This window comes from Nothoprocta perdicaria, unplaced genomic scaffold, assembly GCF_003342845.1.
Source record: "Nothoprocta perdicaria isolate Ctin4 unplaced genomic scaffold, notPer1 scaffold_240, whole genome shotgun sequence".
Classification (NCBI taxonomy): Eukaryota; Metazoa; Chordata; class Aves; order Tinamiformes; family Tinamidae; genus Nothoprocta; species Nothoprocta perdicaria.
Window position 1 is genome coordinate 322,005 of NW_020455467.1, and position 25,564 is coordinate 347,568.

Consider the following 25,564-nt stretch of genomic DNA (forward strand, 5'->3'; position numbering starts at 1 on the left):
AATGACTATCTACAAAAATGGCTTTGATTGTTTTATTTTCATGTCACCATACATGAACGAATGAATTTTATGTCTTATGAAAACATTTTACTCAGTATCAAAAATGTACACATTTTAATAACCATTACTATGGTCCTAAGGGATTTTTACATTTAATTTCAAAAATAAGTCATTTTATTGCTGTATATGTTACAGCATAAGCTTAAACCATCCTATACATAATAAGTGTTGTGTAGGTGTACAGGAAGCTTTTCATATTGTCACATGCCTTCATGTTTGAGACAAGAAGTGAGAGGTTTGCTTTTTGCCTTTTTTTTAATGCAAAAGCTAGAACATGTACTGATGTGAGCACAAAGCAACATTTAAAAAAGAAAACTAGACCAGTTTGAATGGCACAAAAGTTAGCATTTTTATAAATTAACAACCAGAGTTCCTAATTATGGAAAGAGATACATGAGATTCCAGTACTTCCCTTAGGGCTTTGCTCGCTGGAAGAATACCTGTTAAGAATGTATGAAAACAGTCTTTTAGGACAGAGGAATCTGAATCTCAGAATGGTACAACAACTAGACATATCTGATTTTCTTTAACATACAGAATCATTGATCTCAAGGACTTTTGATTACACTTTGCTCTTTTGATTACACTCTTCAAAACTTCCCAAATGAAGCCTATTGACTGGGTCTGTGCAACTACAAACATCACCTTTTTGCTGTTTCAACTACATAAACTATATAAACACCATTCTATTGAGGATATAACAAGCTGCTGAGCATCAGCGACCATTCTACAGATGTAGTTATTTGGAAAGAAGATTTATTCTTCTCTTAAAAATACTTTATTAATTAGAAATTGACAGTACCTAAAAACTATGAAATAATTTTAGTCTAAAATTATAAAAATCAAATTTTCAGTTTTTCTTCACTACCGTGACTAAATTATGCAACAAAATTAATACTAAATTATAGACTCTTTAAAGAAAGAAAGAAAGAAAGAAAAATCTTACCTTTAAGTAATTTTTGAAGACTTTAGCATCAGGCTGCTGAAGCGCTTGACAGAATTCCTGTATGAGAAAATAATGAAATACTAAATGGCTAAAAGACAGAAAGCAACCCAAGATAACGTTAAGAGTACATAAAAAAACCCTTCTATCTAAGCCACTTGGGTGTGATTGTACCTATTTCCCCTAATGGGTTAAGAAAAACAAAACAAAATATCCGTACACATTATGGCAAAAACAATTCATAATAGGCTTTAAGATGAAGACAAATTGCACTTGAGGTGCAAAATGTTTATGTTTGCCAATAGAAAAGCTCATGTTTTGTTGAATGCAAATGTTGAATGAGAAGCAGGGCTAACAGGACTGAAATCGAGATGATTAAGAAAAAACTTTTGCAGTAATTTAGGTAGTTTGAAATGAATACTTTAGATAAGCTTTTATACCTAAAGTACCACATACATTCTATATATTAGACATATATACATAAATATATATTAGATTACAGCAAAACATGTCTGTCACTGTTAGAAAAAAGAAAATCTTAAATCAAAATACAATATTGGGCTAAATGAATAATGCTTGATCTTTACATATTTTTAATGCTACTTAAAAGCTTTACTATTTAAACCCTGTGGGTGCAATTATATCATAGAATGCCCAAGGTTGGAAGGGACCTCAGAGGTCATCTAATCCAATCCCCCTGCTCACGCAGGGTCACCTAGAGCACGGGGCACAGGGCTGCATCCAAGCGGGTTTTAAAGATCTCCAAAGAAGGAGACTCCACAACCTCTCTGGGCAGCCTGTGCCAGTGCTTTGTCACCCTCACAGTGAAGAAATGCTTCCTTAAGTTCCTGTGGAACTTCCGATGCTTCAGTTTGAAGCCATTTCCTCTAGTCCTATCCCTGCCCACCACTGAAAAGAGGCCGCCCCCCTCCTCCTCACTGCCTCCCTTGAGGTATTTATACACGCTGATCAGGTCCCCCCTCAGCCTCCTCTTCTCCAGGCTGAACAGGCCCAGCTCCCTCAGCCTTTGCTCATATGGCTGCAGATTTCTCTTTGAGAACCCTCTTGGACTGCCTGCGCTCCCGAGCGAGGACAAGGCGAACCTCACATTGTACAGCATGTGCACAGCACAGCCAGAGCTGTGTCTTGAATTTCTATTGTGATGAACGTGACCTGTATTTTTAACACTTGTTTTTATACATTTTTTATACATCCAATATTGCCACTCTACCTTCAAGCTTTCGACATAAGTATCCAATTCTGGACATAAGTATCCTGATACTTTTTAAATTACGAGCAAAAAGTATTTCAATTAGAGATGTGACTTGGACATGTTCTGGACTCTTTTCTGCAGGGTATTCTTGCAGTAACTCCACATTTTACACTAAATTACTTACATTCTAACACTGTATCAAAATATTCTTTATTTGGGGGCAGTAGGAAACTAATTTGACCTGTATAGTTTCTATTCCCATTTGGAATTTCTGCTAGTTAAAATTTTTTAAGTGTTTTTAGGAATTCCTACCTGAATTATTTCTGGAGCTACTTGCAAAGAAGGCAGATATTCTTGCTGAAGATACTGAATGCATTCAGGACCCTGAGGAAAAACAGTACATAACCAGATCAAAGCCTATTTTCGCATAGGCTTTTGGAAATCCAGGCTTACATCATAAGGTACAGAAGAGCTTGCAAACAGACAGTCTATTTGACTATTTTACACAGAAGAGGTGCATATCAAACATCAATTGCTCATATTATTCTTAGGTGTAGTGAAAGGAAAGATTTATCTCAGTTTTGGTATTAAGAATTCCAAGGTTCAGTACCTTTTGTTACACAGAAGAAAATGTTTTGAGAAATTGTACTGAAATAAGAATTATTCCAGTAAGAACAGCTCCTTGTAATACTATGTAATTTTAGGTAGACAAACACTACAAAATGGTACAACTCCCAAACCTTTGAGACAAGCAGACAGGTCTGCTTTGGCTAACATATTGATTTGCTTTTTTTCACCTGCATTTATCAAATACCCCTCAGAAGAGGTGTTACTGTGAAGTGGTGTACAAACAATGCCTCTTTAAGAGGAAAGGGATTTTTTTCTCTTTTTCCTCAACTGGGTGTAAGTTAACCCTAGAAATGGAACCCGTCATATAAATTCAAATGAAGGGTAGAAAAAGAAATTTCACATCATTCTGCTATAGCTGTATTGGTGGCATTTATTTAAAATAAATACATACATCAGTATTTGCAATAGGAAGCATTTCATTTACCAAAGGCCCATTTCCTACAGATTTGTCTCGCTCCTTATGGGCATAAAAGGGTACAAACTCTGAAGTAGAACACAACAATACAATCCCTTCTCTGCCAGTTTACACAATTTTAAAGATTTTTTTTTTAATATTTGTGACTTTTTTTTACTTGCTTTTGACAGAGGGAGAAGAGTCAGACAGGTTTAAGGGTGCAGCAGAAACAGTAATACAGACACAGAAACTGTCCACTTTGCTGTTAAAATGGAAATATGTTAAAATGCTTTCACTTTTCCCCTTCATTTTCAAGTCTTAAGATATTGAAAGATACCTTCAGTTTTTGCCAGAGTACTCTATAGCACACACCTAATTGCCCTTTTGACATCAGTTTCAGTTTATACTGAAAAGCAAAAGAATGATAGTTTTTCAATTAAATTCAGAAGCAAGTAGATTTTTCTCCTTAATGAAGTATGAATATTTTGCTATAAACTGTTAGGAATTTCAATTCTATACTCTTACATGGTATTACAGCCATCCTATTAATTCATGGGGATGAATTACTATTCTATTTTTGTATAAGTATTTTTAGAAATTGATACAAGCACTAGGGAAACCTGCGAGGGTTGTTCCCTGCCAAGTATCGTAGAGCTTACCCTTTTGAGATGAATTGTTTTCAATGTCACTGCACATTCTGATAAAGCCTGTAACATAAAGCAGAACATTAGACTATTCAATTAGCCTTTTGGTTAATTGTTTAAATCCCAAAAAGCTAACCAGGCCCAGAAGAGGACCGAGATCAAAGCCATTAGCACCACCTTTCCCTTGCACGAGGCTAACTGAACTTCAACCATTGCTTCCAGTCTTTGCTCCGCTCTGTCCAGACCCTTCTGGCACTGGGGGGTCTGTAGTTCATCATCACAAGATGAACTACAGAACCACCACCTGCATTTGTTCACTTTCAGTGAAATTAATTCCTAACAACACAGGTCAATGTTAAACATTCAAGCCTGCAATTCTCCAGCACACCTTTAAACAGAGATGAGATACAGAACGCGGTGCCATATGTGCAAAATTAGCACCCCAGTACCCCCTTAAAATATAAAGGGGCTTTTGTTTCTGAGAGAAGCCAATCTTTGATACCAAGTGCACATTTTATTTATCTATTTCACAGAAATGGAACTAAAAATTCTGCAATACGCACCAATACTGTCTGGGCATCTGCTAAGTCAAACGTTTGCTTTAAAGGTGCTAAGAAACATGCAGGGACAATGTGTTTGTAGACAAAGTCTGCAAAGCCTACTGGTCCATCTTTGCCTCCTGAAAAGAGATATAACATTCCATGTTTTATTCTTGCTCACGATTAGTAGCAGCTAGAAAGGAAGTATTCAAAGACAGTCTTACCCCACAGCTCCACCAGCTTAGAAAGAATAATAAAACAAGTCTTCTGTGCAATAGGATCCGGGTAATCCACTGCTCCTTGAATGACAGTGAACAACACACGCTCCACGTTCTGGGCACCTTAAACAGATTAAAATAAGCTCGGTAAGGCTGCAGTCTAAGATATTTTGGGGCTTTTACACAATCATATATCAGGAAAATATCATACTGGAATATGTTTAAACTTAAAATCAATGTGCAAATGTAATTCAATTACACAAAAAAGGCTCAAATATTTTTAGGAAGCTTCCTTCATGAAATAAAACCGCTCTTGAGAGACAATCCATTCCTTTTGATGATTTTAATATTTTCTTTACTAGTCTTTGATACATACTGAGGTGAAGATTGCACTGACTTCTTTTATTGTAAGTTTTCTTTTGTCTAAACCTGCTACAATTAATTCTCAGCAGCACTTAATTAGCTTACGTGCCTTCTAACATATCCACAGATACTATTATCCTACTTCAAACTTCTGTACTGCTTCCATACTTATTTCTGTTCAATTCCTTTAAATATCTTGGTTGATCACAAACACCTCGGATGCCTCTCTCAAGCTCTCCCTACATTAACATTGCTCTTTCTTTCCCACAGGTGTTGCCAAGTATTTTAAGGAAGGGAAAAAAGATCTGAACTCCATCAGCTAAATGAGTCAATTTAAAGCTTTTCAAATCCCTAGACATTTTGACTGAATATAGATTAAAAGAATTACTTAAAGAAGTAACTGAATATATGACTGAATTCTTTATGACAAGTTAGCTACGAAAAGCAACAATTTCCATTTCAGCACTAATGATGGGGATAACCTGGTAACTATATATTTAAGGAATGATGCCTTTTGCCATCGATGACCAGCTATGGTGACAGTAGCAAAATAAGTTATGGAAGAAATTTTGCAAATCAAATACAATGTTGCATGCAACACCACTTCTCCTGACAAGCTTTTAAAAAAAAAATCAATATAGCTGAGAACCACTAAGAAGGATACACCAATTAGAAGTGGATTTTACAAACCCAAACACTTGCTTAAACAGAGAACATTAAACACAGTACTTAAGCTACTTCATCTCAACCCAAGGAGCAGTTCTTTAAAGGAACTAGGCTAATGATTTTAGTAGATGGATTTGTGGCTGCATCAGATGAGCCCAGCTCATTTCTCTGGGGCTGGCAGTGTGGTCACCTACCTTGGTTAGCTATGACTTCACTCATTCCACTGCCGGTGACTGTCTGCAGAAACGCAAAGTAGCTCCTCCGCAGCATCTGCTTTTCTAAAGCAGCAGACTGGTCGTTTTCTTCTGCTGGAAGCAGCAGCACTTCAAAGATAGCACGAAGTAGGGGCATAAACATCTGCTGCAGAAAAGGTGAAACCTGTGTCTGTGGAGATGGGAAGAGGTACCAATTCAAAGTTACATGAACAGAACATTTGGAAGTTAAAACTTGCGCATGCCTTATAGCTCTCAGCTTAATTCAGTTTTAAAATTATTATTTTAATACATCAACTATAGTTAATAAAGTGAGTCACATCCGCTTCATCAGGTATGTGACCATACCTGACTTCCATATCACCCGAAGTCTTTCACACAAAAATATCTAACTACTCATGTACTTTCATCCTATGCAGGAACAGAAGCTTTTTCAGCATTCCTCATTCTTCTGTTGAGGCAAAGTATTATTTCAAATACTGAATTATTTCAAAATCCCTAAAACACAAAGAAGGGCTATTGTAAAGTCACTCTAGTTATGAAAAATGCACTTCAGAGAGGTGCCAAAATTAACAACAAGTCACTTTTTGTAGTCATTATCTTTAAAGATTGTTTCAACAAGTTTTCCAAAACTGCTAAGCCACAGACATTACAGAATAAGTTTGCTACGTATTTCCTACTTGTAATCAGAAATACATGCAAGAGTACTGAAGTCACTGAACAACTATGAGTTCAAAAAGTGAGTAATCCCAAAAGGTTGCTACTCAGCCACATTTTCCATAAAGAGGCAATGCTGATGTCCATTTCCTAATATTTAAGCTCTTTAGAGTGAAGAGATGATCAAAGATAAAAGACTATAATCTACTGTTATCTTGAACTGCTTTTTGGACCACTTATGGAAAGAGCTACAGAGCACTGAAAGTACCTGACAGACTAGGAGGACACATGTTTCAAAGCTCCTTTATGGTCTATCCAAACAAATGCCCAAATGCCAGATTTACCTCGGTTTATTACATTTCTGTGTCATTGGGCACATTTCACTTTTAAAAAATCTATTTTTGCATTCTCTTGAAAGACTTATTTTTAACTCCTTTAAGGGGCTTCTTGACCTTTTCATACAGCAATTAATTTGCCATCCTATTAATAACTACACAACCTTCTCATGGCAGCTCTATGAAGTGACCCAGGAGGAACAGGTTAGTAACTTACTGCAATGCCTTTGCGTTTAGACTGTCTGAAACCAGGACCAGGTAGCTCTCAAAGGCTATTCAAGATCCTTTGCTATAAAATCAGCTGATCAGATGATCCACTTCTACTTAATACATATCTTATGCCTCTCTTTCAAGAGCTCCCAAGTTTTTCCAAGGTTTAAAAACCTCCAACCTCTTTTGCATAGTACTGCATTAAGCCTCAGGGTATGATTTTGTGCAAGAATACTGCATCAAGTTCTTTAAATCAATGATTCTCCCTATAGGTAAATCAAATGTTTCTATATATGTAACTATAAATCTCATAAGAAATGAGAAAATGTATTTCAAGACTTAGCACACTTGGAAATATTAACTTCCACTTTTTTGAGAATGAAGTTAATTGTGCCAAATAAGAAGAATGGCATTGCTGTAAGCAGTACTTTAAATATTAAAAGAAAAATCTAGAAAGAACATAAATTTGAGATTAGTCATAAAGAAAAGCACTTCTGACACATTCCATCCTCTTCTCCTTGCTCAGAAAACAGTTATTCAGCAATGCTCTGCCTCCCAAAAGCTTATGCAGTATCATACCTTAAACTTAGCTGTTATTTGGTTTATAAGAGGAATGAACTCTTGAAGATCTTTTGCTTCACAGTCTTTGAGCATGTGTTCAGAGGCAGAAGGAATGAATGGAAGAACTTCTTCCTCTAGGCAAATAATCATGCGGTGAAGGAAAGTGCGGACACCACTTCTCAGGACTTCCTTCTGTAATGGACAACTGAGAGCTGGCAAAAATGTCTGTAAGCAGTCCAAATACACTTCAGAGCAGCCACACTGTTTTACAGTCTGCTTATTGCTGAAAGCCTTGCTGGTTCGGCTGTAAAAGCAATACCCCAAGTTTATTTAAGGTCACATTCCAATATGTTGGAGAAGCAAAAACATCTAGAAAAAATGCATGCTTTGAAATCCATGTACTAAACTAAAATACTACATTTCACTAAATGGGAGGTAAATACTGGAAGTAACAATTATTTGTTAGGAAGTAGTTATACTTTGGTAGTTTTTGGAGATTTAAGTCTAAACATTCATAAGCAACATACTATCAAAACAGCTCCATACAGTTCTTCGAGGAAGCTAATTCATGAGGAATGAAATAGATCTTGGTTTGTTATAGACTTGATCAATATTCTCTTTCCTACATCCCTAACAGCCACTTCTAAGAGGGCTTAACTCATTTCTGAACTGCTATGAAGAATTTGACAATCGTTAAACTTCCTCAAGGTCAACAAAGAACAGGTAGAAATTAAAATCCTCTTTGCTAAAAATTCTTTCCACTTCCCTTTTACTTAAATCAAAAATAGCCAATGCTGTACCTACCTAGCAAACCCAACAGCATGATTCAAGCAGTCTGCCAGTGCCATCTGTCTGTCCTCATCTTGTGCCATCATCAGTTTTTCTAATAATACTTTGAACTTCTCCATCAGTGGAGTCAACAAATTTCTCATTAGAGCCTGTTTTCTTTCTGCAGAATATTCACTATTAACTATTAACACACCAGCCGTTTCATAAATAAACAGTTGATCATCACTGCTTAGGAGAGCCTGGTAACCATTTTCCTAGAATGGAAAATAACAGGTATAAATTGTTAAAACATTCTTATGGAGGTCTTCTATTGATAAAAATTAAAGGATATTACTTTTTCTTTAATCACTGAATAACCAATCTCTACAGAACTGGTACAACAGCTCTTATCTTCTCCTATACACATAAAACCTGTTAAGACATAAGAATGACTATTTCTATACAGTTCATAGGGACAAAGATCTATATAATCACCTCTAGCATATACTCCCAAAAACGCAAGTAAGCAACGTTATTTAAATTGGGTACAAATAGGTTCATGCGAGTCATCTCATACCAGAAAAGCATGAGAATTATGTTTAAATGTTAATGTACTTAACTCACAATTTAATAAATACCTTAGTTCTCTAATGAATAATGCAGGTTTTATTTATTAACACACAAAAAATGCTTTAAATACTCACAGGAGGAGAAAGTTCCAATAGGTCTTGTATTCTGTTCAGAACATCTTCAATAAAGGGATTCATTTGCTTGCTGAAGTAAAACATAAACATGCAACCTGTTTGAAATTGTATGCACTTTCACAGAATTCTCGGCATTTTCCTTAAGTAGTAAAGCTTGTTGCTAAGCTAACGTTTTAATACCTTTTAAAATTAGTGTCATAGAGATATCTGGGTTATGGATATGGTGCTTTTGGTAAGCCAGACACACAGCACAGTGGGGAATCAGTCTGGTTTTCTTTCTTTCTCTCATTCTTTTATATAACATGCACAAACAGCCTCACTTGTCTGAGTAAAGTTCATTAATAGTTGAAGAAAGAACCCTTTTGAAACCTGAACTGTCTTGCAGCTTCTCCTGTCTCTACATTCAAATACATGCCTGTGAAATCAGATCAATAGGACAAATTGTTTGAAGAGCTTTAACAGACTAAGTAAACTCCATCTGTAGAAGTATTCTAAATATTCAGGACTTGCTTGGGGATGGGAGGGCAAGTTACTATTGCGAGTTTCCAGATCTGCACACTCTCAGCTGTGCTCATTGAGCTGAGGAAAAGTAGGACAGACATGTATACTGTTCAGTCTTAACAGCTAATAAAACCAAGCTAAGTATATGCATTCAAGTTCTGTATGACAGTTGTTCTGCAGTGCTACCTTGGTATTTTAAAATAGGACATCTTCATTAGAACACAAGTTTTTGTTGTTGCTTTTGTTTTTTGTTTTTTTTTTTTTTTAATGTATTTTGATGCATTACTTCATTGCAGTTAATTTAAAGCCCAGCCTGTCCTGAAGAAATGCACCGAATTCACCACATGCAGCCCATCTGTACAATCTGGATGAACATTTTTTTAAAAAGTTTTTACTCACTTAAGAGACTTGACAAATCTGGAAAAAAGGTAAGCTGTTCTGCTTCGCACTTTTGGACTTGTATGGCGAAGACCACGGTGATCTAAAAATGCCATCTGCAATCAAGAAATGATTTAAGTCTTAAAATCTCTAGAAAATGCTGCAAAAGCTAGTTATTCAACAGCATAAGAAAACCAGCCTCATTAATGACCTTCAGAAAAAAAGGAAAAAAAAGTTATTTATTTTCAAGAAAAGTCTTATCTAGTTGAAAGCATAAATAAAATGGAACTTACCAGAACGGTCGGAATGTGCTGAGGTTCAACAGAAAAGAATTTTTCATATCTAACCACTGTTTCAAAGAATTCCAGAGTCACTGATGTATGTTGATAGGCACTAACACCAGAAGTCACCAGCTACAGAGAAAAGCATGAACAAGCTAGCATTTTAACCTTTTGTAAGATTAAAATACAATTTAGGTGACATACCAATAATTAACATGAACCTTTCAAACTGGAATGCTTTAGTCTTTACTAGCTAAATAGCTAGTAAATAGCTTTAATAGTTTAAATAGCTCCAGCTTCACATGTACTTACCGTTCTCATCATATCTTGCAAAGCTGTAGCTTTTGTAACATCACCAGAGAAGTGAGCACCATGTGATACAGGAAGAGCCTCAGCCAACATATACAATAGCCTTATTGCTACTTCTACTTCCATAAACCTCGTAGTCTGCCAATTCCTAAACAAGGAATAAGAAGGTTGTATTAGTCAATAGTAACTTTAAAAAAAAAATCCCTTCTATAAGGTGATTATATTACTTTTTTCTTTCAACACAGAATTTCAGGATGCTTTTGGAAAAGTTTATGCATAGTCGTAGTTTTTTTTCCAATCAAAGTAGTACTTACTTCTCTTTACAAGTTTTAACTTGAATGCTTTTACCTAGATGCCTATAAGTTATAAAACCAGCCTACTTCAATGTGTTCAGCTTCATCTCACTGACAGAGACAACACTATTCCTATGTGCATATACGTCACATCTAATTAGACATCAGGTAATAATTTTAAGTGCCTAATAATAATGTTCATCTATTTACAACACAAGTTGGATTGTTTCTGTCCCTTTTTACAAAAACATTTCACTGCTGCTTTTTTTCCTCCATGCAGTTGTGTTCCTCTGCTAGCAGTAGCATGGAAAATTATTTTTGATATGACATAATGCATTCCTTGAAGGTGTAAACAAATGCATCAACCATATAAATTTGATTAACCTGACTTTGTAACAAGCTTATTCAACCAACTGAACTGACTTCTCTTTGCTACAACATGCCTATGTTAAATATGAACCAGGATGGTTTAAAAAAAAAAAAAAAAGGAAAAAAAAAGAAGTAAGCTAGAGGCCACAGGGACAACGTGTCAGTGTATTCACAAAGGATTAAAACAAACAGAAAACTTACTGAAGTGTAGTGTTAAAAACTCTGCGGACAGATGCCAACAGTAACTCTGGTGAGACCTGAGCAAGTCTGTCCAGTAATAGTTTCAACTGTTTTCTGTACTCCACAAACATTGCTTCATCTTCACCCTGTAAGACAGTCACGCATCAGTAAAAACCACGTTTCCATACTTAAATGCATCCAAAATTGTTTTAAGACAACTGCACCTAGAAAAAAAACATCTGTACATAACAAAACACTACACTAAGCTCTGAAAACTCTGCAGTGCTCATCTCACACTCCTGCAATGTAATAACAGACTCATTGTATAGTTGTAACTCAGCGATATGTTGAAGTCTGTGTTCAGTCCAGGAACACATTTGAAAATTAAAGCTTTCAGAATGAAGATAAAAGCCAGAAGGCAAATGAAAGAAAATGCTCTTGGGAAAACCCCAGAGACCCGGCTCTTGAAGACTGACTCCTTCCTCATACAAAGGTTCTTCCACAGCATCTATTTAGTCTTAAAATTAAACTGATAAAAACTTCTATCGTTGCCTGCATGCAGCCCAAATCAACTTTTTGTAGACTATACTTTTCTGAAAATTTGGAGAAAAAGTCTGCAGAACATATTCAGTTATTATTGTTGGCTGACAGAGATACAAGCATCTGAGAAAAGTGAAATCAAAACTTTTGTTCTCTTTAGGCTATTTTTGCAGAAGTTAGACCTCCTCCAGATGTTGTCAAGCAGCATCTCTAAAAACTGAATATATTTCTCATATCTTTTGCATGACACAGGAATAATGCATGGAAACATAAAATATTCCTCAGAAGGAGCCAGCTCAGCAACTCTGCTCAGCCAACAGCACAGCTGTATCTGCCCAGAAATAATTCTCTATGAAATGCAGGTGTAACTACCCTGTCAAATGAACTGGCTTAGAAAGCCCTTGACTGTATTATTTTGTACTATTCAGACATGCTCTTAGATTAAAAAGCGTTTCACGCAAAAAAAGACACAGCCCACAGACCTTAGTTTCAAACCTTCAAATGCTCAGCCTGTACAAAGTACTGAATTTTAAATTATGAGCATATTTAAGTTGCATTTTAGTCTGATCGTTTTTACATCAGAATACCTCATTTTCAAAATTGTATTCTTCATCATATGTCAACTTCTTCATAACAGCCAACATGATTGCCTAAGGTAAAGAAACAAGGCAAAATTATAAGTGCAGAAGACACTTTAAGACTTTAGTCTTTAAGAAGACACTTTGGTAGACTTAAGTCTTTAAGACTGCACACAAGCTTTACCTATTACACTTCACATTATGTATAGCTGATCATCCTAAATACAAGCATTTCTTTTAAATTGCATTACTTTTTTCCACAAGTTTAACATTATTGAGGGTTGAATTTTTATGACATCTCTTTCCATACATCTACCAAATCTCTGGAATTACAGTACACTTTAATAAGAATATAAAACTTTACGAAAAAAATGTCTTCTTTATCTAGATTTCAGAACAAATATTAACTGCACATATCTTAAGATGGGTAAGTACAAACACGATTTGTTTCAACAAAACAGAAGTTTGTTACACAATGTATTCTCCAAACAAAACTCTAGTCAAAATAAAGTTTTAATTCTTACCTCTACATTAGCTTTTTGTTGGTCTGAAAGCGCAGAAAGCTATAAACAGAAATTTCAAATGTTATTTCGTGCATCATAACTCTTTTTCTAAGAGCAAGATACCTTTGCTTTTCTTTAACAGCCATATGATGTGCAAGCATTCTTTCCACTTAGCATAAGATTTAACCCAATTCCTTTAGATTTCTATAGGCTGTATAGATGGTGTGCCTATAGTCAATAAAGATACTCAATCCTAATTAGTCTAAAAGGATTATTTTGTAGTCAGCTTACATAAAGTGTTGCTTTTTTATACTCCCAAGAAATCAAAGTCAATAATAAGTCAGGAAGATGCATTAAAATGAGGGCAGACATATTTACTTGTTTCAGGATGTGAAGGTAGTCATAGCAAAATCCAATGATGTTAGATGAGATGTCGTCATCATCGTGAATCAGGAGCTGCAACATTAGGGCCACTTTTGCTTCAATAGCTTGCAGAGTGTCTTGAGCACTTTTTATATCACCACTTTTTACCAGTTTAGTCCAACTAGCTATTAATGCTTGTCCCATCCCGTTGACGAGCTTAGAAAATCTTGCCAGAAAATCCACATCATCCTCCTGCAACAAGAGAAGTCTGAGTGAAAATAACAGCAGAGCTCAGATTTAAACGGCAGGAGCTTACAGACAGCACTGCCTGTGCTTGGTATGTAAATAGTGCAATGTAAAAACAGCATTTGTCTCCTCGGTGGAGAGTAAAATTGTGTCATTTTTCTAAGGAGCAGAGACACAAAAATTCAAGCAATGCTAGAGCTGGCTGCCTTCCATTTTAACAGCAGACTGATTCATCTCCTTAAATTAGTCGGCTTCTCTCTTCACTTTACAGCAAGAAGCAGCTTCATAATTTCAGGGGAAGCGCATATACAGTTTAATGTGTGGTAGATAAAAGGAGAAGCACTTTATCGGAAAACTTTAAAGACATCCCAGCCACAGTTCACTTTGGAAATACTGATAATTAGTGAGTAGAAACTTTCAGTAAACTCGTTAAGAGTGAGTGATCATTAAGTACTTTGGGCTTGCATTTGCAAAGTGCCCTAACAAGAACTGAGAAATATTGCTAGAACCACCATTCCCAAGACAAGCTTTGTCCCTTGCCAAAACTGTACAAAAACACAGGAATAGCCAGTCTTCCTCAGAGGCACCAAGTTAGGTTATGGGAGTGATTTCTCCATCAATGAGTGCACATTATCTCCATTCCTGTAGGCAAGCTGGAAGAAGGTTTCACAATGCAGAACTAAACTATCTTGCACCTGAAAAGCTGGAGCCTTGCAAGAGCTAATCTGTCCTTCTCCGCAGCAGGAGGTGAACAGCTCTCCTCCTTCTCCTGCACTACAGCTGCCCAGGGAAAGCATCTTGGCTGGTAGGTCTGTTTCTCCAGCTCTCACGTAAGAATTTCAAGTTTCACATCTAACAGCATAGACATGCACTTAAATCTCTTCTCTCTGCCTCATCATGTAAAGCCTGTCTAAGCTCTCACTCTAGAAAACCTTTGCCTTGGCTGCAATACTGGTACTTACTACAGAACCATTTAGAAGGCAGGAATCCAGGCACTGAAAGACTGAAGAAACAGTAACACAGTACACTTTAGCAGAGGAAAGAAGTGATGGGATTGTATTAGGAAACTACCTTGATTCAAGAAAGAAAAACTTAGTGAGGACTGAAGAAATAAAAACTCATTATAATTTTAAAATAATAACATGTTTAGCATCAGTGCACAGGCACAGACAATTCTCCCCTGCTTTCATAGACTTACTTTCTAGTTTTCTGCTTATCTGATTATGAACTGAGCCACTCTTACTCAAAATCAGTTTACAAACCTGATCAATACTGAAGAGGCCAGCAGACTGTAATACTTGACACAAAGATTCAACCAGTTTTGTTTTATCAATTGGGTCCATTCCCTTATTTACAATTTCAAACAAACAATCACATGCTTCTTCCCGGAGAACTTCCACAGACATGTGACCTAGCAGCATATTTATAAACCTGGGAAAAAACAAACAATATACATACATACACACACAACAACAGTAGCATCATATAGAAACTTTATATTCATTGTTTGCATATTTACAGCTTGCTTCCTTTTTAAAAAAATAGCAGTAGCTAAAAATGGTATTTCATACATTTCAGAGAATCTAGCAAGCTGTGCAGGTCTTTTTTAGCCATATCATCTTGGAAAGAGTCTTTAAATAAAGACCATTTTAATGCAATGTCACAGAAATACAATCAGCATGCTAAAAAGGTTGTTTTCACAAAAATAAGAAGAAAAAATTACAAATTACAATTACTCCTACCTTTCATTGGCTATCAGGCTCAAATCTATCCAAGACACATACGCTCCAACAACTTCAAGGCACTGGCACGTCAACTCTGAGTTACTATACTGATAATTTTGTAGGATTTGGTACCATGACTCCACCAAACTCGGAATGCACTGTTCCCTCATAGTATCTTTTAATAAGGTGTTCCTACGAGCCTCCTATCAATAGAGTAAAAGGATAAATTCATCTTGTCATAGGAAATACAAACTACTAGCATTTTCACATCTTCTCTCAGATAATGCTTGTTCAAATAAGAGATAAGTAACTTAGAGAGCAGAAATTCCAGAAGAGCAGATTATACCTTTCTGAAAGACAAAGCAATCGATATCCTACATTTCCCTTTATTTACTTTTGTGCCCATAATGCCTATACACTGAAGAAAGGCTGACAAAAAAAAAAGTCTTTTAGACCACTGTTTCATGGTCTAAAATGGTGGTCTAAAAGACTTCTGATGTTAGGATTCCTTAAAAAAAACGCACTACATTTTGAATGAGTCATTCTATCATTAAATTAGCTAATTCAATCCATTAGTTTTTGTCACCAAGTCTTGTCCGCCACTAGTTTTTGTCACCAAGTCTTTCCAAGAGCTCTGGCAAGAGCTCTTCAAGCAGAAAAAAAAGAATTATTAACTGATAGTATGAAACCATTTGCAGATGGCTCTTGGACCTAGACTGTGTAACATCTCTAAGGTAGAGCTGCCACAGAAAGGAGGAAAAAAAAATCTCTTTTGCCCGAATTAAACTAGAGAATTCTTCTGAAAATTCTTTGGCACTTTAAAGAAAATGATAATGCGGAGTTGCAACTTGCCTCGGATGTATGAACAACATCGCGGTCTACCAGCTCAGCATCAACAGCCATCAGGATTCTGAGGTACATATCCACTCCTCGTGGATTAAGGTCAACTACTGATAGAATATCAAAAAAGAACTTGGGCCATTTGGTGAGATATTCGGTAACAAAAAGCAATGCAAACACTTGTGCTGCTTTGTTGCGAATAAAAGTCTTCTCAGGCTGGGGATTCAGCATCTGGCAAAAATAAAATATTTTATAAGACTAGAGAAGTATCATTTAGGCTTGTTGATTTCTGTATACTGAATAATATATTTCATCCTTTCTCTCTTAATGACCAATATATTAAAAAAGCCTCATCTTTACAATGACCCTGAAGAAACCTTAACAAAATTGTAATGAATTAGGGACGTTATCTCTGGATGATACAGAAGTCTCATTCAATGGTAAGACATAACATGCATTATTTAAATAACAACAGCAAGTTTGTTAAGTTAGCACAAGGAATAAACAACAACTGCAATCAAGATAAGATCCTCTTGTGGTTAACTTCTGCCCGAGTTACATGTTAGCTTTAAAAATACTAAGCTGCGCTTTTAAATCTCAGCTAATCAAAGAAAGAAGGATTTTGTCATTCTACCAATTCTCTCCCTCCATTTTCTATTAACTCCCCCTAAGTGGGGCAATATGCCAGAAAGAGAAATTAAAAACAATTTTAATCCATTTCAAAATGTTTTCAAATAACAAGATTACACTTTTACGGCTGGACTAAATAATGGCTAACTAGAGAAATGTACCTACACTTACACAAGAATAGTCAACACACTGCTATAATATTAATGGAGACGTGGTCTGAGTCTTCCTGTTCATTTAGGACCATCCGCTGGTATTCTAATAGATAGGTGGTTTTCTAAAAACGGTTACTGCTCCTATTCAGACCCACGAACATTAGGAACCTGGATTATACCTCTCTAAAAGTAAACTTTTAAAAGTAATACTCCAGATTTGGCATGCAACTATTAAATGCAACCAAATCCATCATTATCTGATGTAAAAGTTTTATATTCATTAACAGAAAGTTCAAGCATGGACTTCTTTGCAACAAATAATCTAAAGAACTTCTAAGGAAGATGAGGGTATTCACAGCTCTCCACAATCAGACACTGTATCTTTTCAGGAAGTACCATTTAAATCCAGACCACAGGCTGGGCACATCCTCTTGGTTGCCTACCAACATAAGGCTGCCTGGGGGAAAGTCCTTACCTGGGCTTGCAGCCATGTTATGAGTGTTTCCCTTATTAGCTGCTGCTGGACTTCAGTAAGTTCAGAATATCTGAAACGAAATGCAATAAGATCAAAACATAATTTTGCCTCGTGATTCCTACAACTTGCCGTAAGGCTAAAAGTAGCTGTAAGGCTACTTTAATCTGTACTGAAGAGTAGTGTAGGTGAAAGCTTCCTAGGAAAGATATTCACAAAACTCTTTGCATGTTGCAGTTCTGAATCCAAGTCTTGCAAAGAGAATAAGGAAAGATATTTGCCTGCAATAATGAATCACACTGAGGCATTAGTGCCTCCTATACTGGAGTAGAAACTTGAAGCTTTGGAGCAAGCTGCCTCAGTGTCAGGGACTTAACTTATTACCCCCAAAAAATGTATACATTTGACCATAAGCCACAGGGAGAAAGAAAATATATTTCTATATAACTATGCGTGCTTAGCACATTCTTCAAGTATTCTACCAGCATTGAGCACAAGTCCTACACACAGTTGCCTACAGTGCATTTATTACCAGAGATAAGTGAAAAGAAAAAAAGAAAGCAAGGAATTTGCATTTAGGTGATATTTATACATTGTTATACATATACATTTTTGCAGAATTTAGCGTTATAACCAGCCCACTTCAGATACTGCCTACACAACATGTTCCTTCCTAGGATTAGGGGAAGCAAGATTCACCCTGCAATTATTCTTCCAAGCTGCTCAAGGCTCTAATACAGACCCTAACAACTGCTGTGTCTCAATGTGTCCCCAGTGTTCCCCCTTCAGCTACCTATTCATTAAAGAGAAGAAAAAAAGTATCCCACCTTAAAATGCTAGGAGAAGGCAAGCAAGAAGCATGAAACAAAGAGAAAAAGCACTAAAGGAAATAGGTGACAAAACTGGCACAAGTGGAGGGAGGAGGACAATGAGGCAAAGCCAGATAAATAAAACTACAGAAATTTAAGCCATAAATTTCTGCACCACTTGCAAAACATCTTACTGCTGTTTAAAGCCTAAGCCATGTTTTCAGTATATTGCAACTAGTCACATCTATACCCCAAGGGCAAGATATCTCTGTCACAATGTGAAGGTTCAGACCCAAAGTGCAGAACAAATATAGTTCCATGCAATGAAACCATGATATTTCAAAGTAATTTTCCTCTAAAATTAGGGCACTAAGTAAAGACTTCACAGGGAGAGGAAAAAAAACACCAAAACAAACAAAAACAAAACAAACAAAATGACCTTTTTGGCAACATCTCTGCCATGCTTCTAGCATAAATAGAGCTTTACCTAAGAGTCTGTATTGAATATGCTACTTGCAAAACTCAACCTCTTTTCTGCAGAAATTGGCCAGAGTGCAGAACAAGGGACATCACAGCAGGAAGGGTTAAGGAAGTTTAACGCCATCCTCAGTAACTGTGTCTGTGTTGAGCCATGCACAGGTTGGACTAGTTGAGTGGAGCAGGAGTTCATAAACAACTGCTCCCCTCCCAAAGCAGATGAAGCAATGCAAAGCAAAGTCCTGCAGGCTTAAGGGCACCTAACCAATTACACTGAGCTTTACATTAGTCTTGCAGAATCTAGGTCCTAGGAACTTTTATTCAGGAATGATAGGAATAACAGGTATCAATTGATATCCTTGCAAAAAGCACAAAAATGGAAATTAAATAGCTTTACATAATTGGTATCGAGAAAGACTACTCACTTGAACTTAATTTGATGTTCTAGGACTTGAAAGCAAAAGAACTTGATGTGATCATCACTAGAAAAGAAAGAAAGAAAAAGAAACTTCTGTTACTCGTGCACTCAGATATTGTAGACTGGTGATCTTCCTTAAATCCAGAATTGCTATAAATAATCATCTATAAATTATTTATAAGTTATCCAGACTACCAGTCTACAATATTTGAGGATTTTTTTTCTGTAGAACTGCTAAAAATAAAAACTAATGCTGTTACTTCAAAATAAAAGTGACCAATACTTGAGTACTTTGTATGTTAAAAATGAGCAAACATTAAATTATTTCCCTTCTCCCTATATCCACCAATTTGTTAGTCTTTGATTTCTGCACTGAACTTGCAAAACTACAATAACTACTTCACCTTCTACAATATAAAACTAATAATATATAATTCTATGAGGTAGAGCTAAAAACAGGCTGACACAAATATGTTGCTAAGGAAAATAAGCAATGATTCTTAGATACATTACCTGTATATACTCTGAGCTAATGCTTCTGCACAGACTTGCCAAGCATCCTGAGATACCTTCAGCTGCTCAAAGTAGGCTAGTGCCTGCAAGCATGCAAAGATATTTCATTAAAGAGAACAAGAAACACCTCCCTCCCCAACAAAACAAACTCCACTGCAAAACACCGCATTCACATGAGACTCGCATCTAAACACTCCTCCCTCAAGAAGCATGAGCTGTATTTGGATACATCCAAGTATTTATACAGTTCCTTCATTACCACACTGTCAAGTAGTCCTGCAAATGCTAATACTAAAGGTGCTCCTTTCCCTTTTACATCAAATGTAAAGATTCTTTAATATAAAATTTACACAAGCAGTTGTTCCAGTTAGATGGACTTTTGGAGACAGTCTAGTCCCATCTCCTAGCTCAAAGCAGTGTCAGCTAGAGGAAGCTGCTCACAAACTTGTCTACTTGGGTTTCCAGGAGCATCAAGGACAGAAGTTCATGTCCACGTTTTAATTCTTTCCACAAGTTCTGAGTAGAAAGACATTAATCAGCTCACTACTGTTGCTGGACACCTCTGGCTGTAGTCTACATCTCAAGCTCAAGAAACATTCAAACACAGTGTTTCACCGAGCACCTGATAACTGACTAGTTCATGAAACTATAAAAGAGATACTTGAAAAAAACGTTTATGCCAAATTTTAGATATTCAAACCGTTCATTAGACCTTCTAAATAACTTTTATTAACATTTAATTTGATCTAATCGCTTTAAGATTCAGCATGGCCTGTTGTACAGCCAGTAAGTAATTTTTGAAATCGAGTAGATTAAAGACATTATTTCAGTTCTACAAAAGTCTCGTTCCCACACTGTGGGTTTTTTACTTCATAACTGTTTCCACTCATCAGTTTCATAAAGTAATTCCACAATAGATTGAATTAGTTATTAAAATAAGAATTAACTTATTGGAGATAATACTGATTGTTTCCTTATTCTGAACAGTCTTGCTGAAAAAAAAAAATAGCTTTTTATATAAGCTATTCCTTAAGTGACTATTGAAATATTAAGTCACCTTTTATCACACAGTATTTCAAAAGCATGCAGACTGCATGGCTAAAAGGTCAATAAATCTGCAAACTTGAAATCTGATGATGGCATTCTATTAACAAAACATTAAAAATTAACTATAGCCATCCTTCCAAACATGGTAAGTACCCACAAAGAGCACACATTTAACGGGCTCCTTTCAACATCAGGATGTATCAAGCCACATTCTTGGATATTAGCATTGATTCTGGAGATCATCCTGCAGACATTCAAAATCAATTCCAAGAACAGTAAGCAGAAAAGGTTCCACTTTAAATTGCTGTGAAATTTTAATGCCTTCTCATACAAGCATCTATTACCTTTTTGTCAAGTACTCGCATACCATGATTACTTTCTTAAATTACTTATATTAGCTATTACTAATATATTAGCTTATATTAGCTAATATAAGCTTCATTATAGTTAAAAATACATATTACATTAAAAGAGACTGATGCTACGTAGACAAATCCTAAAAGGACGAAGAATTAAAAGGGCAACTGAAAGCAATTATGTTTTCAGTGGATATTTTTCATTCTGGAAGAATCTAATGGAAGTGTTTAAGCAACAACTACAACAAATTGAAACGACTGAAAGTTGCAGCCCAGATAAATTAATTCTATATAGGCTAAGCACAGTTTCATAGAAATGCTGACGTATGTCCTTCAGTTTACACACATACTTCATAAGTGACTTCCATTTTAGTACACACCACCACAATCCCTTTGTATCAGCTAACTAAGTAACTATATGTGATCAAGAAAATACCAATTTTTTTTGTTTTAAATTACTAAAACAGCATCCGCAGTTGCTGAAGAGCTAGGGAAGTTCATTACATACCCTTTGTCTGAAGTCTGCATCAGCATTTGGGTTTAGCCCTAGAAGTGCCTGTTCATCCATCTTTGTTGCTATACTCTTTGTTTCCTATTCTTAACGGCCTTGCCCACTTCCACCAGAGGAGAAGCTACAGTCATCTGAAAATACAGAAAAAAAAAAAACAACTTTACTTGCTCGGTATCAGAAAAGAACCTAAAAACGTAACAGCAACCACCAAAGTAGTTCGCACACAACTCAAGCATATAATAAGTATCCCATGAAGATAACAATGTACGTACTTCTACTAGGGACATCAGAAATTTCAACACCCTAGTAGAATTCATCTAGAAAATTGACTGTTTTAAGGAAATAAACAAATCTAAAGTCCTCACGTTTCTGAGCTTTCTTCAAAAAAAAAAAAAATGCAACTAACAGAGAAATAGCACAAAGTATGCTATTCAGCTCAAAGACTTGAGTTCACATTTAAAGAACACAGAGAAAGTTTTGGCAAGATGTGACATAAGCACAAAACAGCTATTTAAAAAGAATCCACATGTCTACCATTTCACAAGGCTAGCAAGTGCAAAAATAAGCATCTCAGCTTAAATATTGTTAGATGTTTCTTAAATACATTTATAAAGTATTTCCCCTAGAGAAGTAAAATTATCAGGTCTTCTTCTATAACAAGAACACACAGAAGTGTCACAGCAATTAACCACAATGTACTTCACAGTTCACCAAGTGCTCTGGTTCATTATAATGGGTGCTAATTTGCTAGTAATTTTTTAAAATAAAATTCTGTGTAAAACTAACAGTCAAGCAGGACAAATGTTCTTAGGACCTTATGATGCTACACGGGCCATTCTGCAGTGCTCTGCATTAAATGCAATGGATAAAGAGGTTCTGTCAAACACTCGGCTGTTGTTAAACAGCAAGAGTTTAAAAAAAAATAAAAAAAAACCTGTTTTGGTAACTTGGTTAGACCTGAAATAAGTTCTTATTCCTTAAAAATACAGGACGTGTGGGGAAAGAGAAGATGATAGGCACAAGGAAGAGAAGGAATAGAAAGAACTGTGGTTTGAAACTGCCCACATGCCTACAGGTAGAGCTTCTGATTTCGTAGCGTTGCACGTCTCATACGTGCTCTCCTTCTCCACTACAAGAAAGGGGCACTGTGACAACTGACAGCAAGCATGGACAGGAAAGCCCAGCGCTTAATATGATGACACATAGGCATTTCTATAAGAGTCATTACAGAGTAAATGGTAACAAAATGTATCATAAGTAGAACCGAGTCCACTAGAAAAAGAAAGCAGGTCTTGACAGCGTAGAAACCAGAAAATTCCCTGTTTGGGAACACAGTAACGATTCGTGGCAAACAAGCTCCACAGGCTGCCTTGCAATGCAGAGCAAGTGTGCTCAGGGTCAACACCTTCAGGGATTTAACTTGCTTTCCTGAGTCTCCCTGCTCTGGGCTCTTCCCCTAACAGATAGATTATTAAAATAATGTTAGAACGCTGAGGGGAAAATGGTTTTTTTGACAGCTTCTTCCAGCTAGGGTGTGGTCCACAGTTCTATGAGTAAAACTGCTAACATATACAAGTGTGATATCCTGATTATATTTATTTCTGCTCCAAATATTAGCTTTCTACAGACTGATGATAAATTTTTCTAACAATCTAACTCAGGGATGTATTTCTCCTCACATGCTTAGCTAACAAGGGCACCCAGCTCTAAATACCTCACATGTGATACATAAGCACATTTAAAATTTGATGACCACCATGAGTTTCAGCGGGCTAGTCCACACCAGCAGATAGTTAATGGAATAGCCACCTCAGAAGGGTAGTTGAAATACTAGAACAAATCATTTTAAATCAAGCTCTATTTAAAAAAAGTATCGTTTTGTAACATTAAGAGTTAATATGTAGCTGTATGGGAAGTATTAAGTCTTATTTATGCTGAATTGTTTGTTTTTTTTCCAACTAGTACACTATGTTCAGGGGCAATGGCATCTTACTACAATTAGGAGAGCTCACCCCTTTACAGCGTGGGCCTGTAGGTTTATATTCCTCTCTCCAAGACAGTCTATTCTTCTTCAAGTGTTAAATATTTGAAATGGCTGAGAGTTTTTTTCATATAAAAAAAAAAAAAAAAAAAAAAAAAAAAAGCTGTGGTCACACTTCAAGCAAGCAGGACAACTACTGTAAAAATACTACCGTGGTCACAGGAATGCAACTTGGGTCCAGACGTGCCCTAACAAGGCAGGCGCTCACAGCATTTTGACTACAGATGTGGACCACTAGAACAATTAGCAATTAAAGAATACCTCATTTAAAGCACCTAGGTATTCACAAGATTGTAATGGCACACAGGGAGCCAGCCACATGCTTCAGTTCCTTTATCTCTAATAAAATAAACGTAGGGAAAGCTCATCCCTGCATTCTTCTCATTTTGCTTGCCAGAAATCTTGAACGTATTTACAGACCCTTAGGAATTTGTAGTCTGGCACACAGAGCACACGCTCAGAATGAACGTCTCCCTGCTGGCTCCTTCTCTAACTTCCAACCCGCACCAGGCCACTGGCCTAGCTGTTGCTCGGGGCAGTGACAGACCGGGGCTCCACGTCGGCCACGCTCCCGGCGCCAGAACGGCTCCGCGGGGCCGGGGCCTTCCCGCCGCTCCGGGGACTGTCCCGGGGCTCCCCGCGCATCCCGCGGCCCGCCCGCCACGCAGCCCCGCGCGGGGAGCCCCGCACGCCGCGGGGCCGGGGCAGCGCCACGCGGCTGCCCAGCGCAGGGGCCGCGGGCTGCCCGGTGCCTCGCTGCGGGCAGGGCCAACAGCGGGCCGCTGCCGGCTCACACACGGGCTGGCGGCTCCGAGCGCTCTCCCTCCCTCCCTCCGTCCCCGGCGGCCCGGGAGCGCTGCGTGACGCGGCAGGCCCGCGGGCAGCGCGGGGCCCTCGGCGCGGCCGGGCGGCGGCCAGGGCGGCTCGACAGGCACCGGCCCCGCAGCCGGCACCGGCCGGGCCGCCCCCCGCGGGGGCGAGGGGCGCGCGGCTTCGCCACCGGCGCAACGGCCGCCGCGGCCGCGCTGCGTCACCGCGCCCAGCCGCGCAGCCCCGCCGTTACCTTCCCGGTCACTCCGCCATGGCGGCGGCGCTGCCGGCTCCGGCCCCCGCAGCCCCGAGGCCGCCACGAGCATAGGGAGCGGAGCGGGCCAGGCCGCGCCGCCTCGGCTGGCGGCGGGAGGAGGAGGAGGAGGAGGAGGAGGAGGAGGCCCGAGGGGAGGCGCCGCCCTCGCGCGTGCGGAACGGCCGCCGCGCGGCGTGGGGAGAGGGGGGACACGCCGTCCGACTACAACTCCCGGCGTGCCCCGCGGCGCGCCTGCGCACTCGCCTCCCCTCGGCCGCCGGAGCCCCCCGCCGTGGGGCCTCTCGGGAAGGCGGCGGCGCCCGCGCCCCGCCCGAAGCGCGGGGGCTGCTGGGAGCGCCATGGCGGCCAGCGGGTGCGCAGCGTGGCAGCTGCACTCCCACCCCCGGCAAAAGTACATGGCCTCATTTTCCCCTAAAACGTGCCCTATAAGCTAGTTGTTGAAGATGAAGAGCCTAACGGTTGCGAGGCTGTCGCGCACGTGGCTGCAAAACAGCGTCGTCCCGCGCCAGCACGTGCCCCTCTCTGCTGAGCAGTGCAAGGCGGCTGATAAAGACTCCCGCAATACAACGGCCTCTGTCCTGCGAACGGCTGTGACAGCTTGAAGTTCGTGGCTGTTTCCGCGTGACTTAGAACGTGCGCGCTTGCAAAGTGCGACTTAAATGCTTAACTTAAATGCGCAAAGGGACGCAAAGAGGGGCAGTAGCGGACATTACAGAACACCCTGCCTCGCCACAGGAGGGTGGGCTGCTGTCACAGTGCTTTCCAAGCACGGAAGGGAATAACAAAAAAAAACCCAACCGGGAGACGGGATATCCCAACCGCCCCCACC

General features: G+C 38.4%; 1 protein-coding gene across 3 annotated transcripts; it reads right to left on the reverse strand.

Annotated features, from left to right (window-relative positions):
• Nucleotides 1–24,759, reverse strand: XPOT (exportin for tRNA). 3 transcript variants are annotated; one of them, XM_026039790.1, is made up of 25 exons: nt 24,712–24,759; nt 21,605–21,738; nt 19,694–19,776; nt 19,188–19,244; nt 17,480–17,549; nt 16,235–16,453; nt 15,401–15,585; nt 14,921–15,089; nt 13,428–13,664; nt 13,071–13,109; nt 12,556–12,618; nt 11,450–11,574; nt 10,590–10,734; nt 10,290–10,409; nt 10,018–10,112; nt 9,118–9,187; nt 8,450–8,688; nt 7,664–7,949; nt 5,865–6,054; nt 4,648–4,764; nt 4,448–4,563; nt 3,900–3,947; nt 2,529–2,600; nt 1,007–1,063; nt 1–500 (listed from the first exon to the last, which is right to left on the reverse strand). In XM_026039790.1, the coding sequence occupies exons 2-25, from the start codon at nt 21,662–21,664 to the stop codon at nt 474–476; spliced, it is 2,889 nt and encodes a 962-aa protein (XP_025895575.1). In that variant the 5' UTR covers nt 21,665–21,738; nt 24,712–24,759; the 3' UTR covers nt 1–473. The 3 variants fall into 3 exon arrangements, with proteins under 3 accessions (XP_025895575.1, XP_025895576.1, XP_025895578.1); XM_026039791.1 differs by lacking the exon at nt 24,712–24,759 and adding an exon at nt 23,620–23,699; XM_026039793.1 differs by lacking the exons at nt 1–500; nt 1,007–1,063; nt 2,529–2,600 and adding an exon at nt 3,201–3,646.
• Nucleotides 24,760–25,564: the final 805 nt, after the last annotated feature.

Bases quoted from the DNA above. Each gene is read 5' to 3' on its own strand.
- XPOT (XM_026039790.1), bottom strand. From the start codon at position 21,664: ATGGATGAACAGGCACTTCTAGGGCTAAACCCAAATGCTGATGCAGAC. The intron at 8,689-9,117 runs GTGAGTATTTAA...TTTCCATTCTAG, and splicing joins TATTGGAACTTTCTCCTCCT to GAAAATGGTTACCAGGCTCT. The intron at 3,948-4,447 runs GTGCGTATTGCA...TTTATGTTACAG, and splicing joins CAGATGCCCAGACAGTATTG to GCTTTATCAGAATGTGCAGT.